The following is a 16845-nucleotide window of genomic DNA, read 5'->3' as shown; positions in this document are numbered from 1 at the left end:
TTGAATAGGCTTCCCAAATATATTAATATTCCTGTCTAATTCTCCACTATGGCGTTATCTTAGAATAGAACACTTATTATACTATAAATTAATTATGGTTTTTTCCGGATAAGTTTAAAATATGATAGCATAGCACTGAAGATTGGGCTCACCACTTTTGGGTTGTGAATGGTTTAAGAATACAAAATTCAGCACGAGTATAATTATTGAAATATAGAATTATTAAGTCGCAACCCAAGAGCATTGGGCTATTGATTTTAGCCACACCATCACTAAGGGTGACTTTTTATCATTTTACGAGTACAGAGTATTATATAACAGGCAGGTGACTGGAAAAATGAGAATATTGTTACCTTGAACACAAGATGAATAAACATCGCTAAGTGTTTGGTACATAGAGAAAAGTGAAACTCTATGGTTTGAAGCAATTGACACTTTCTCAAGTTCTTGGTATAATAGGTTAAAAAACTATTCAACAAAATAAAAACAATTCCAACTTTATTATTCATACAATAACACCACAAAGAAGTTAAGAAAGAATAAAGTGTATAAAATTAAAATGACAATATTGTTCTGGTGTTTGATACAAAAACTGAACTTATAAATAAATACATTCAGACAAAAAATTTATATTAATAATGATAAAAGATCTTTTTTCTTAATTCCAGAACAAAAAAGATATTCCAGTAAAACAAAATAACATGAATTCTAGTCTGTTTGTAGCATAAGACTAAAACATTTTGCTACATTTCAGTTAAATTAATAAGCTTTATGAAACTTAACAAATACAAAATATGTCATTGAAAGTTTTTTTTAATTTTAAAACAGTACTATGTATATTTATAATTCACTTATTTGTACACAACTCATTTTTCTAATACCACTTGACTATTTAAAAAAATATTATAGTAGTAAATTATTAAATAAATAATCTAATACTGTTTATTGTTACTATAATCATAACAGCAAAACAAAAGTAAAAAATAAAAAATAAAAATGTATAAATAAGCTATTAAAAAATTAAACAACATATTAAAGGCAGTGGGAGGGTATATAATTAAAATAGTATTTAAGTAATTAGATTATATTTTAAGTAAAATTTTGAAAGTCATTTACATGGTAACACTTATCTAAACTACCAAAAATCAATGTCAAACATTTTGTCATCATGTTTAATTTATCATACGTATATATATTATTAATATTAGCTTAAAAAATAATTAAATTAGTGTGCTTTCATAATAATAACCTTTGGTTTGTGTAGTTTTGAAACTATTACAGTTCCAGTAATTAGTTATTGAACATAACAGATCTATTTAAAATACTCCTTCCATAAAGGATGCATCAAAATGTAATATTAACAAACGCATAAAAGCCATCTCTTTACGAGCATTGTCAAATATAACACGAGGATCAATTGAAGTACAACGTAAACAATTCGGAGCCATAACCATAGCCAGGTTACTAGCATCCATTTTGGTAACATGAACAACTTCAGGTTTGGTAAACAATTGTAGGAAGTGAATAAGATATGCCAAAACAGCTTTATTTATAGGTGGTAATCGATGAATAATAGCAATGGCGCGGCGAGCATCTTGATGAGCTGCAATACACTCAGCATACATATGATCAGGAACAAGAGGCTCGTATAATTCACGATACCATAGTTTTAATAAAGATGCTGGTGTATGGGCATCAGTCAACTCTTCAGATCCAGGAACTTCCCATACATCTAAACGACTTTTAAGGGTCATAACTTCATCCATGTCAGCTGGTACTCTATAGAGTATAGAATACAAATTAGAAATGTTTAATATTTAATAAATATTTATAAACTATAGTATAAAAGTATAATACCTTAATTTTAAAAAAAAATGTTATACATTATATTAATAATTAATAATAGGTAATAGGTATTGTTTTGGTTACCTAAATATTCCTTCTGTTTGATCACCTCTGTGCCTCAGTACTAATTCAGATAATATGGTTTGTATCCAAGGTAATTTATAGTTAGGAAAGCGTTCTTTTTGAAGATCAATAACTTCATTGATTGTATTTCCAAAAAGACTAGGCCTGAATATTTGCATCTGTTAATGAACAACAAGATATAAATAAACTCCTTATTAAGTAAAATATGATTAAAAATAAAATCAATCTAACTCTAGCTTGTTCAATATCTTCCAGTGTTGGTCTTCGGACAGCTTTTTTACCGTTTATACCCATTCTGTGTAATCTTTTAGTGGCCACACTGGCATAGTGGCTTACTTGAACATGGACAGGCCACCGACCAACTTCAGTTGCATAACTGTCTAGACCTGGATCTCTATGTCTTTCCATGTAACTTTCTAAGTATTTTTGTAATTTAGGAGAAGGTGGGAAAAAAGATAAACAAATTGCCAAAAGTTCCCATCCACGTCGTAAACTTTCTCTGAAAATAAAAAAAAATGTAGATACAAGATAAAAATATTTTATCTATTTTAATAAATATTCATACTTTCTAGGATTTTCTGTTGTTTGTCTACATATTTGTATGTATAATTCATCTCGGAGGGTTGGTTTCATAAAACCAGTCATACATATTTCTAAAGCCACACTATTTAATGTCATTCCTAATTTTGCTTTGCGATCACTCATATAGGTTTGAACCAATTTAAATAAATCACAAGCTTCTTTTTTCAATGCTTTGTCAGACAGCACTAACATAGGTTTACGAATTGGATCCTATACATATTTCAATTAAAATTAGAGTAAGATGTTAATTTAGTTCAAATACAATATAATTATTTAATTTATACCTTAGACCATGAAAGCATGTCCCTCACTGAAAATTTTTTTCGGAAAATACCTTTCTTATGTATATTTAAGTTATCCTGGGCATATTTTTCAATGTCGCTTTCAGAAGTAGTTTTTTTATCACGATTCAATAAAGTTCTGGAAGTCTGTAAAAATAGTTTAAGTATGAAAATAAAGAAATTATGATTTCAGTCAATTTTAATATGTTTCACATTATTTTAATAGCATTTGCAAAAGCATATATAAACCTGTTCATAGTAATAGGCAGGCGAACAGGATCGATCATCTTGAGATAATGATGGGTGGAATACACCGCGATTGGAGTTTGCATAACGAGCCAGCAAAAACTATAAGCACACACAAGAAAAAACAATAGCTAACATGCAGAAAGATACCAAATTTTAAAAATATGTATTATGTATATAAGTAAAAGCATTTCTAGATGCTTGGATATATGTATATTTATAGTATATATTATACTGATGATAAAAATATATTAGAAATATAATAATATGATTAATCTCAATATTAACAGAACATGGTAGAGTAAAAAAAAATATTAGATGGATACAAATGTGAGATATTTTTAATGAAGTATAATTTGTGATAACTGATAATATATAATAAATACAATTTCTAAACTTTTGAGTTATTTTCTACAGGGTGATTCATAAAGCGTAAAACACTCATTATCTCAAAAAGTATGTATGTTTTTGAAGATATTTTTTTACATAGTTTCAAGTTGTTAAAAAAACAATTTATATTTTTAAATATTTTTTATCTTTATAATTTTTAAGTTTTTTACTTTTTGAATGACAGCATAGGGTTCTAATTTCATATTCCAAAGCAGAATATTTTTCTAAGTATTCGGATTCATAAAAATTGAATTTAGGGTGAGTAGTTTATGAGTTATAAGTTTTTAAAGTTCAGATGGGCGGAGTGGAGTGGTATGGGGTTACCCCACAAAATGTTTGTCCACTACTCCGCTGGTCTAAACTTTAAATACTTATAACTACTCGTACTCGATTCAAATTTTATGTATGGAAATACTTAGAAAAATATTCTGCTTTGGAAAATTAAATTAAAACTCTATTCTGTCATTCAAAAAAGTAAAAACTTAAAAAGAAAGGATAAAAAATATTTAAAAATATGATCTTTTAACAACTTCAAACTGTGTAAAAAAATATTTTCAAAAACACTAATACTTTTTGAGATAATCAGTGTTTTACACTTAATGAATCAGCCTATATACTCTGTTCAAAATGAGTTTGTACACCGGCGACGACCAGTTTTCGTCGGACGACGGTCAGACACCGTTCCCACTACGAAGACGCGTTTGGCACTTCCACGGAACTAAGCCATGCACAACTTGGCCGCCTTGGTACTATCTCATTTTGAACAAAGTTTAGATTGATATTGAAAAAGGGGCAAGTATGTAACTACTCTGCTATGCAGTAGGAACTCAGTGTACCTCATCTTTGAGTTATGGACGATGAGTTAAATTTGAATTCAATGGTAAATCATCATATACAATGAAAAACATTTCTGAGTGAAGATGGTCTAATTTGTTGGGAACAAATATTTTAATAATATTATAAACAGTTTAACAAATGATCGTATTTTTATAGTTTTTCCCAATTATTTTAAAAATTACAGAGAATTTTAAATTTTAACCTCCCCTTAAAGTAACAACTAAATCAGATTTTTTGCAAGAAACCTCAATCAAAGTTGATGATCAGTACATTTTTTCCAGCACTTTTCTTTACCACACACAAAAGTAGTTCAATGCCACACAAATTAATTAAAACTAATACAAATTTAAATATAAAAATATTACATAGAATTAAGTTCAAATTCCATAAAATCATAATACAAAATCCAAATTCAAAAAATCAAAATATGTATAGTAGATGTATCTATAAGGAGACCATACATCCTGTTTTTTGTATCTCTGTCCTTTTGTCCCCTGAGGAATATTCTGGGCACTAAAATGTCGAGTTTTCAGAAGATAGACCAAGAATAAACGAAATAAAAATAATAATTTGTGAGGCGGTTGGAACTGAGTACTAGAAATTACTGGGCTATCGTAAAACTATAATAGATAGCTTGCACTAATGCTATTGAAAGAGTTTTGCAGTTTTATGTACCACTGAAAGATTATTTCTTAAGCATAAAAAAGTGTCCAAATTAGTATCCGTATACACAAATAATATTCCAAATTTAGAGTTTTTTTTTTCATGTGAAAAACATATGACTCAATTTGTGTATGGTAATATAATGTGGTATCCAGTATTTTAAAATCTGTGTGCTGTTTTGTCCTATGCGTATTTTGTGCGGTAGTGGGCGACCCTATTTCTTCTACTAGAACGTCTTTTCAGACACAAAAAAAAAAAAAACACTCATTAATTTATAAAATTAATAAATTTATAGCTATGCTCTGAATCTAAAATCGATTAAATTAATGAAATATATACATTAACACACAATAAAGAATTATTATTTTTAATGACAAATTAATTCACCAAGCACTCATCCCATTTTTTTTTCAATTATAGTTATTCAAAATCAATTTTGGGAATTTTTAAATATACTTAGTGACCATATTTTCAGTAATCAGATTTTTATGCTACTTAAGAATTGTCCTGTGGAAATACAAAATTTTGTTAACCCCCTTTCTACGGTAAATTATTTAGCAAATAATTTTTCTAAGCATCTTGATGTATCAAAATCAAAATTCGAACTAGTGGTTTTTGAGTTTATGAACTTTGTGTACTAAGGATAATAGGTCCATGATAATGGGGGGTTTGGAAGATATGGGCCTATGGTGAATTGAAAATGTTTGTAATTAATATTAATATATTAACATTTATAATTTGTAAAAATCACTAGATCAAATATTAAATCTATTTTCTATTTTGTAAAACCATTTTTAGAGACTTTTATCCTTAGTATGAACATTTAAATAGCTGAAAAATAATTCTTTCAAATGTTGAAAGATATATCAAAATGTTTAATAAAATTATCCACTAAAAAATGTTTGGTAAAAAGGGCGATTCTTATTTGAAAAATAAAAGTTTGTATAGCCACAAGACAGTAATATAGGTAGTAACAATTTCAAGAATTTGAATATATTTATTATTAAATGAAAAAATTGGGTTCATCACATTTGGTATATTCCAGCACAAAAAAAGGGATTAGTAGATAAACACTCTGCTGTACAGTAGGTTCGATAATACCTCAACATTGAGTAAGCCTTAGCTATAAAATTTGAAAATTTCATACAATTTAGAACACAAAATAATTTGCCAATTTTTGTGATTTTGATCAATCTGCTGTACGAACTTCAAATGCTTAAAAAACCAATCGTGCCATGTATCATTAATATTTTAAATACCTATAATAACAACTCATGATGAATCTTGTATATAATTTTCAGGCTTTTTACCACGCAACATTTTTTTAATGTAAAAAACAAACTAAAAAAACTTAAATGTCGAAAAATATAAGTAAATGATATATATAAAATTATATTGTGTATAGAAAATGTATAAATTAGTTGAATTGTAAATAACAATAAATAAGTTTTAATGTGTAATGGCTATACATTTATATAAACTAACATATACTTGTTCATTTGTTTTCCGCTCTATCCAACTTATCCTTTCCATACGCCTCCAACACCACATCTCAAAAGCTTCTAGTTTTTTCTTTTTGACATCATTTATTACTCATGTTTCACATCCATATATTCTAGATGTATCCAACTAAAGATCCAAGATCCATTCTATGTTATATAATATATTAATATTTACATCATTATATTTTTTTAACTTAACCTGTGTATAATGCATATTATACATGGTTGAACAGAATTCAAATTGTATTATTATTATTACCTTGTTATCTGATAAATTATAATTTAATTGTGTAATGGACATAAGTCCGTAAAGTAAATAAAACAAAAAATCAATTAGTACCAATATGTTTATTTTTGATATATTAATTTTTAAAAAATACTTAATTCAGATCATTATAATATAGGGTACATACAAATATATAAATATAACTTGTTTTAAAATAAAAACATTGGAAAATCCTACATACCTATAGAAAGTATTTTCCAAATAAATTGGAAAAACTAACACCTGCTCTTTTCTACTTGAGTATTATTTATAAGTTATATTGAATATGTGGTTAAATTACAAAATAGATTAATGTAAAAATAATTTGCAAATTTAATAAATACAAAACTTTTAAATTTCAACCATTTCACTGCTCCAGATGTATTGTTATGTTCCTGTATTTTATAATATTATCATTTGCCAGTAACTCTACATTTTTAAGAAACCCTAGCTCGCATTATCTTTAACTTTAATAATTAGATCAGAGGTATTCAAACTTTTTCATCACGTGGCTCCTTTGTTAGGTTAGGTTAGGTTAGGTCATCATAATATTTATACAGCTCCCAAATTATAGTGAAAAAATTGAAACAATATGGCCAATATGGCTGATAATAACAGTGACTACTTTAGTACTAGAAATAAAACTACAAATAGTAGCGTAATGTGTTTCATTATTGTTTCCACAATCGCTTTAATGATTATAAATAATATTTATATTAATTATACATGACCTACATCAATTTTGGTTTCCGGTGCTTTGACGCGGCTCCCTTCGTCAACTCTATTGACGCCCCTAGGAGCCGTTACCCAGTTTGAATACCTCTGAATTAGATCATATAGCAGGGGTGACATACGTTCAAGTCAATCTCTACTCCTTTTCTTATAATTTCCGAAAAATAATCAAATATATTAAAATACATGTTGTGTAGAACTATGAAATTAAACGTTATTAATACTTATTTATATTCTAAATAAAAGTAATAAAACATTTGTAACACGCATAATGCATATACATAAAATGTATTTTTGTTTATTGACCTTTTTTTTTTTATCGATTGCGACACACTGGGAAAACTTAGTGGTCGATCTCACAAGTCAGGTTAATTAATCTAAAAATGCCTTTATATATAAATGTATTAATAACATTGAACCTATTATATATTTTTTACATACTATAATTTTGATTTAAGATAATATTTATTATAGAATTGATTAAACTTATAAACAAGCCACTACTGTTCTAAGAAAACATAGTCATACCTATTTTGAACAATAAATTATTCAAACATTTTTAACATTTTGACACGTGCTAAAATACATAAAGTGTATTTACCTCATTTCTTTCCAAAATTGGAGAATATAAAGCAGTTGGAGGTTGAACATGTTGATCTTTTCGTCTTCTTAAGGATGTATGTTGAGTTTCTAAAGGAAGAGTTGGAGCTGAATTGCTAAATGGATCTTTTCAAAATAATAATTAAGAATAATATAATTTTGTTAGTGTTCAACTATGTAAAAAAAAAACTTATTTGTATTAAAAAAATTAAATTACCAGATATTGATGGTGTGACTAAATTTGCTGACCGTTGAGATGACAAAGTATTTGTAACTGTATTATAATAATGTTGATTACTACTTGATTCAACCGCATAATCACTAACTCGAGTATCTAAAAGTGAGTTTGTTTATAACAAAGTTTTAAAAAAAATAAGAATATTAGTATATTAGTACCATTGACATAACTCCGAGGTTGTGATGTTCTCATTGCTGTCAAATGATCATAATCTAATTCATCTCTTAAATAATGTCTAGAAGATGCATTTGATGGAGATGGTGAACTTGATTGTTCACCCTGACTTATTGCTCCTTCATCGTCAGCAAACTCATCACTATCATATCCAGTAGCTGTGCCCATAACACTAATTAAATCTTCAATTTCAGCATCATCATCTTCAGAACAAGTACCAACTGTGTCTCCAAATCTATATGATGATCCTATAAATTATAGAAAATAACTGTTAAGTTTTCAATTATATTTTTAAATATATATATATCTGTCTCACATAAGAGTAATCTCAGGTAGCAACAGATTTTTGTCTGGTTCGGCCAGTCACCAGATCACTCTAGCCTTAATTAAATAATTAAATCGGGTTTTGTTTCTGACGACTTACTGCGTCCAAAATATTGCATTACTGTGGTAATCTTAGCAAAAAGCAAACTAGACAGTTGTTGAAATAATAAAGTGACGCTTCCGAGAGTATATCACTTGGCGTGCCATACCCATTACTACAGTTATATGCAGAGGCCCACCGTCTGAGGTTACTCTTATATGATACAGAGTATAGTATATAATTAATTACAGTACCTGATAATTTTGCTTGTTCTAAAATGTATTGATGAAGAGGCAAAATTCTTCCTTCAAACATATCTAAATTACTATATAATGGGATTTGTTTTTGATCGGAAGTAGCTGGACTAACACTTTTTCGAACAGCTCCACCACGTTGACTAGATGAACTTGAATGATTTGATACAGGTCTTGCTTTTAAATCTAATACATTTTTTTTTTAAATGTTTGTTAAAAAAAGACTTTATAGTTTAAATCACATGGAAATTATATATAGTTTAACAATTAACAATTAATTATCAAGTTATGTATTTATTATTAAGAAAGTCTGGATCCCTCCCTTCATAGAGCCAAATTTCAGTATTCATATCTACTATCTAGTGATACATATTATATGGGTTACTCCTCATATACGTATTAACCCGGGGCGGATCCAGGTGAGGCCCTGACATGTTAATTTTACAATTTTTTTTATAATTCTATAGTTCCTGATCCTTCTATATTCTAATTGTAGATATGTATGAAAATATAAATATATTATACATATTTGTGGACTGTATCCAATATTGTATAATTTAAAAAAATTAAATTAAGAACAAAGTGTATATTGAAATTTTATTTGTGTTGTAAAAAAATTATTGCTACTCCCCCAGATCTTTGCTCTGGATCCATGCCAGTTATCAATGGAAAAAAATGAGATGTGTATGTATATACAAAATACCCCTTTTAATTGAAATGGCAAGTTCCAATCCCCCCTGAAACATACCGAGAATTACCCTTATAATTTGTTTGAAAATGCTGAATAAACATTATTAAAAATCTTTTTGTTTGTTAAAACAAACATGGTATTCAAAAATACAAAGGGAAAAATCATTCTACCGAGGACAACTAACTTTTAGTTGAAAATTATCTAAACCTAAATATTGAAACATAGTTTAACTCAAATATGTAATAGCAAAACATTTGATATCAACTGGATTAAAGTGAATTTTTTCAAACTTTTCACACCTGTTCCACCTGTACAAGTTTATAGTCTAATGGAATATTAAATACTGTTTTTATTAGTAAAAAAAATGTAAAATAATATTATTTCAACTTACGGTTATCTATAGCTTTGTTATCAGATCTTAACCTTTGATCAATTTTACTAGCTGTTGGGGGACTACTTGATACACTAGAACTGGAATTATCATTTTCTCTAGAATCATCATCATCACTACTTGACAGTCCAACATCTTTTGAACATTTTGTATGTTTTACTGATTGTGTTAAAGATGATTTTGAACTGGACTGACTTGGAGCAGCTGGTGGAGGAGGAGGAGCTGCAAAGTTAGCGTATTCAGGAGTTAATGGTGGTCGTGATTTAGATGCTGTAGGAGATCCAGTATCAGAATGAGAATGCCATTTCCGTGAACTCTAAAAATTAAAATAATGACATTAAACAACTGTCAGATAACAGTACATATACATAAATTATGTTTTAATACCAAAGGAGTGGATTCTACTGATTTTTTGCCATGTCGTGGAGGCATTCCCAGTAAACCACTTGGAGCAAGATATTTTTCATGCATTGAATCTTCTTCTTCTGCTTCAATTGAAATTTTAGTAGCAATTGACTTTTGTGCAAAACTTTGGCTCCTACAAATCTGGCTATTAGATAAACTGGAAGATAGTACAACAGGTGGACGAGGACGAGAACAACTGTTGTTACGATTATCATGACCAAGACTATAGCCACCTCCAATACTTATATCAGTATCGAAGCTTTTTTGTTTGCCTAATAGTAATTGGTATTGAGAAGCATTGGAAGAACTTCGTTGAATAGGAAGATTATTTTGTGGTGTAGGTGGTTGAGAAAGTTTCTTTCTAAATAATGGTGTACTGGCAGACATTGACAAACCAGGATTAGCATCTTTGCCACTAGATGATTGAATAGAAACACAACTTGAATCACTTGAACGACCAGAATCCTACACAAATATAACAAAAAAATGTATAACTAAAACAATAAAATAATATAAATAGTATAATAATATTAATGTATTAATTATAAGTATCTGTTAATTATAAACGTATCTGAAATAAAATCATCAACTATTTTAACTTTCAAGCTAGAATGAAAATTAGTTTAATTATTAAATAATTGAGTATATTACTAAAAATATTATTTTCCTTTTGTATTTTTAATATGATAATTATTATATTTATAATAATTTCCTATTATTAATCTGTAAGGGTCAAGACAACTTATATTTATCTTGACAGCTGTACTATGTCGAGTGTTTAAAATAATAATTTATAAATATTTAGATAAGACTATATTAAATGTTTTTTAAAAACATATAATAATTTCAAGTTAAATGGATATTTTTTGTTCTAAGCAAGTGGTGATGAATAATGGTCAATAAGCTGAGCAAACTCACAATTCATCTTATCTATTTATATATACCAGTTGTAATAAGTTTTTTAAAAATATTTATATATATATATCACTAAAATAGTATAAATTACAATTATTTAGGTAAGAATGCAGTTTGTATACAAAACAAATATAAATATGAGGTTTTTTTCAGTTCACTCATTAATTATATAGATTAAACATTTTAAATATATTATTATATTATAATTTTAAAATTTTCAAAAATCATTTAGTTAATTTTACAATGATAAAAAATAAATACTAACTTTTTTTTATAAAAATCTTTACATTACTCACCTGTGAATAAGCAGTACGGTTGTACCAAACATTAGGCTGATTTCCGCGTCGTCCTCTACTTGGTGTGTTAGCTTGTTGTTGATGTCTAAATGAATATAAAAATTTAAAAAAACTTTGTACATTAAAAATTAAATATAAGATGTACATACTTATTATGATGGTGGTGATGATGATGATGATGAGATCTGCGAGGTGTAAGAGGAGAAGTTTGAGTTTCAGAATCCACAGACCGTTTAGTTGACGCAACTGGATCCATTAACTTAAAAGTTCTGACATTCTCAACATTAACCTAAAAACAATTTAAAATTTAAGTTAACAAACATACTAGATATCTGCAATTAATTTATTATGTACACAAATTGCGTACATATTTTCATTTATACTTAGTGACAACATTTTTAATGTAATATAACTTACCAATGTTTGATTACTTGATGAAAGGGGTACTGTCATTCTATTGCGCCCAGGTGTCTGAGTTGACACAGATTCTTTAGAATATTTACGATCATTTTCATCATTTACAGCAGGTTCAGTATTTTGTTTTAACGTTTGTAGTTTAGCCAAAGGTATAATATCAGAATTGGGTGGTCGATGCCAAACTGTTTTTTGAGAAGCTGTATTATAGTAGTAAAAACGATTTGTGATGGGGTCAAATAATTCCCACCACTGGTTGTTGTCTGTCTTTTTTCTATAATATAAACATGTGATGAATAAAAATAGAGTAGGTTTATTTAAGTATAAATAAAACTATATTTCATGGAGTAGGAAAATTCAGGGAATCAATTATATAAAATACAATTTGTACGAAACATCATGCTATGTAACATAAAAATACATTAACTTTACTTTACCGCCCAATAAATATAAGTACTAGTACAAATTACAAACATACTTTATTAAACCAACAACGCAATAGTAATTGCCTTATTAGTTACCCTTGTAGGAATGGTAATAACAATATGATATAAACAGCTCTAAAATTATACTTTTTTTGGAACACACATGTGTTATCTAAACAAATTGTATTGTTAGAATGACGTAATTTCTGTTGACAGACAAATATATTATGACCTAAGTCAAAATATTTCATAATGGATTAAATAATTTTGTTTGATTAAATTTCCAATTTAAAAAATTTGTTGTTAATACTGCGTAATATAAATAACCATGTAGAAAATATTAAAAATAATATTATTATTAGTATTGCACATCTATAGTGTTATTATTGATATTAAAGTTAATCATTATTAAATTTATAGAAATATAAATTAAAAAATTTAAAAAATAAAATTATGTTATTTTAAAAGTAATACAAATAAACAATTATATTTGGGCCACTTTGAGGCAACATTTTAAAGTCACTAAATTTTTCGGTATGTTTAGAAATTAATAATTTTATAAGTATAGTTTAAGCTGAAACCTCACTAAACTTACTTAAAATATGTAGTTTAGGATTCTTAATTGATTGAGTTTAATTTACTTGAGAAAACTACACCAATTATAAGAGCAACAACTATCAAGACACTTTAAAACAAATCTTACAAATCTTACACTGTAAATTGGTTAACAAATAGAAATTGATTTATTTAAAACATTTTCGAAAATAGGAAGTTAAACATTTTAATTATTTAGATTAATTATATTATTGTATATTTTCTAAATGCTTTCTACATATTTTAACTCAGGAGAATTCAAAACTACATAACATATTATGTATCATGTATATAGCAGGTAATTGAGTGAAATGTAATAAATATAGTTCAGATCAAAGTTAAATTAAATTGTTAAAGTTTAAATCATCTATTAATAATTAAAAAAGGTGGTTATTCTAAAAAAATATCCATAATATTAATTAGCTGTAATAAAAATGTAATAATAATCAAAATAAACCTTACAAAAAATAAAATTTTAAAAAAAAAATTGGTATCTTAAATAAAATATAATATGATATTTGATCATAAATCATAATCATTAAATTAAATGGGTAGTATTAATTAAAAAATAAATTATATTAATTGTTTTTAAATATAATTTAATTGTTAGTAAACCAACATCGTTAAATGTATTCAAAATGTTTAGATACCTAGGTAATATTTAAAAATACTATTTTACAAACAACACAGAAACTCACAGAAACAAACTCACAGAAACAAATTCATGTTTAACTTTAACTTTTAAACATAACTTTTACCATATAAATGCATCTATGAAATAAAATTGATACTCTATCTCACACAGATAAAAAAAACCAATAAATATCTTTAAAAGTTTAGAATATAGTTTACTGTACAATAAGAATTCAATTATTTCTATATTCAAAGGCTAAAGGTCATTAAACCTATGCTTATGTATTATATTTACAATAATAATGAAAAGAAGAAAAGACGTCAAGAGTACCTATAACTCAAAAATATTGGTTTAAATATTACAAATACCTACATGAAACGATAGTATTTAAATATATAATAAAAGTACTTACACCGGCACTCCTACAGGCGCATCCCAAACACATTCACCAGTTGTCAAATTTGCATACATATGTTCTTTGGTCCTGGGTTCGATTATCTCGACCCATTCCACCCTAAAATTAGATGTTATAAAATATATATAATTCTAAATTTTAAATATATATAATAAAGGTGGAACAATAGATATAGAAAGCTATAGTCAGCACACACTATAAAATGGTTATTGTGGAATCAGAATTAAACAAACACTATTACCTTTCCGATGTCAATGATGTCATTTTATTGTTAAGTTTATATGAATTTCTTCTCAAACAACTGAAGCCAATGGTCTACATTGTCGCTACATTTTTGTTGAAAGAACTAAAACGTCCTATTCTCCTAATTCCTATAGTCTACACTGGAAGTCTGAAAATTTGTTTTTTACATTTTGATAATATTATATACATATATCTCTATAAAAAAATTCGGCCATCTAGTACCAACACCATCTGATCTGCGGTAAATGTATTGAAGATATGTACAACTTCTTTGGAATTAAAGGTTTTATTATAGCGGGAAATTTAATAAGTTGTGTCTTGACCCGCTGCTGCTTCAAGCTGCTACAATAATATAATATGAATACTTATAATTTATGATCGTAACAAGGGCGCCCTCAGAAATTTTTCCCGTGAGGGGAGGTGTATATTATACAAAATATATTTATATATAGCTATAACATATTGGGTATAGTATTTTATACTGTAATAATTTTCTTTATTCAGTGCATAACTTATTACAAACTTGGTAAAAAACTGATATCATAATAATATGATTAACTTATTTTTAACTTTATTTTTATCAAAATGTTATATGAAGAGATTATATCAAGAGCACTGAAAAAAAAAATCATGTAACTCTTTATTTATATTATATTAATTAACTAATTTTATAAAATATTAAGATTATTAGTTATTAAATAAAAATTGCATGCGTGAAGGATCCATAGCAAATATGAAATAATTTTATTGTTTCATCTGTTATGTTTAATTTTTGACTTAGTACATAAGTTTTGTAGATATTCATTAATTCCAAGCCTTTCCAACCGTTCTCAATAACAGTATTACAAAGCAATATTTTAAGTCTTTCAAGCGAGCTAATTTAAAGCAAATATAAAACATAATCAGTGGTCGAACTTGGGAAGGATACGGTGGGATGACGTTCCTTCACTTTTTATAATTTACATTTTCCATCCCTTATCTTTTTTCTTCAAAAATAATGTATCCCCCTTATAATTATATACATCCCACTTACCAACCTTTTAGATTCTGAGTGAAACGATGAATGTATTGATTTTACAATGATGTGTGTTTTTTTTTTTATTTTTTTTTTTTTTTTATTTTTTTTTTTATTTTTTTTTTTATTTTTTTATTTTTGTGTCTGTGTACACGATAAGTAGTCGAAATAATGCTTCGATTTTCGACTTCAGTATCTTGTTCGATGGGAAAGTGAATATCGTTGGTGCATTGGGGAGGTCAAAATTTTAATTTCCCAGTAGTTTTCAAAAGCGATGTGAAAAACAAAAGAAAAATTAAGGAAAAACGGGAATTTTTACGCAAAATCGATTTTTAACAAAATCGATTTTGGTTATTGGTGTAACTCTAAAACAAATGACCGTAGATGCATGAAATTTTCACTGGTTGTTTATATTTGCATTTTCTATACACAATACAATTTTGAAAATAATTTGACTTTTTTTGAACTGTTTACGGACATTGTCAGTTTTCAGTTTTTTTAAATTTTTTTTCTATAAATATCAATAAAATTTTATTTGTTGGGTAAAAAAGCTTGAAAATTTAATAGAAGGCTCCTAGGTTATTGTTTCAAAGGCAGATGAAAAAAATTAAAAATCCTTAGTCACAGTTTTTTTTTATACACGTTTAAAGTTCAAATCTTGAAAAAATACGGAAAAATCACGAAAATTTGCAAATTATTTTGAGTTAGAAATTCATAAAAAATTTTCTTTTTAAATCTAAGATTTTAAAATCTAATACAAGATTCCTCATAAGTTTGTCTAACTTTATCAAAAAAAAAATTTCTACAAGAAAGTCAAATTAAATTTTTATGAGCGTTTAAAATTCATATTTTTACAACATTAGATATTCACTCGATTTCTCATGTACCGATTTCCTTATTTTCTTGTAATTCAAAAACGAATAACTGTAGATACATGAAAATTTCACTGAATGTTTATATTAGCATTTCCTATACACCATACAATTTTGAAAATATTTTGACACTTTTTGAGCTGTTTACGGGCATTTTCAGTTTTCAATTTTTTTAGTTTTTTTTTCTATAAATATCAATAAAGTTTTATCTGTTGGGCCAAAAAGTGTAAAAATTTAATACAAGACTCCTGATATATTTTTACAATAGCAGTTGAAAAATATTGAAAATACATAGGCACAGTTTTTTTTTATAAGCATTTAAAGATCAAATTTGGACAGAATTTATCAAAATCTCGAAAATTATCAACCATTGTAATTAATAAATTATAAAATGTTCAGTTTTTATAGCTAAGGATTGAAAATTTAAAACAAGATTCCATGTAAATAGATAATTCGGTTACCAAAAAATCTAAAAAAT

The 16845-nt window shown here is 27.0% G+C and overlaps 1 protein-coding gene across 2 annotated transcripts; it reads right to left on the bottom strand.

Moving 5' to 3' along the window:
• Positions 1–481: 481 nt before the first annotated feature.
• Positions 482–14649, bottom strand: LOC132940859 (rho GTPase-activating protein 39). Of its 2 annotated transcripts, XM_061008653.1 has the most exons (17): positions 14479–14649; positions 14235–14336; positions 12173–12443; positions 11905–12044; positions 11756–11840; positions 10527–11009; positions 10140–10455; positions 9058–9243; positions 8424–8687; positions 8245–8361; positions 8029–8153; positions 3042–3140; positions 2796–2939; positions 2495–2721; positions 2161–2428; positions 1930–2087; positions 482–1779 (listed from the first exon to the last, which is right to left on the bottom strand). In XM_061008653.1, exons 1-17 carry the CDS (start codon positions 14499–14501, stop codon positions 1317–1319), a joined length of 3471 nt encoding a protein of 1156 aa, XP_060864636.1. In that variant the 5' UTR covers positions 14502–14649; the 3' UTR covers positions 482–1316. The 2 variants fall into 2 exon arrangements, with proteins under 2 accessions (XP_060864636.1, XP_060864637.1); XM_061008654.1 differs by lacking the exon at positions 3042–3140.
• Positions 14650–16845: the final 2196 nt, after the last annotated feature.

The sequence above is a fragment of the Metopolophium dirhodum genome, chromosome 3 (assembly GCF_019925205.1).
Source record: "Metopolophium dirhodum isolate CAU chromosome 3, ASM1992520v1, whole genome shotgun sequence".
Taxonomy (NCBI): domain Eukaryota; kingdom Metazoa; phylum Arthropoda; class Insecta; order Hemiptera; family Aphididae; genus Metopolophium; species Metopolophium dirhodum.
Note: the sequence above shows the minus strand (reverse complement) of the source record. Positions and strands in the feature narration are given on the sequence as shown.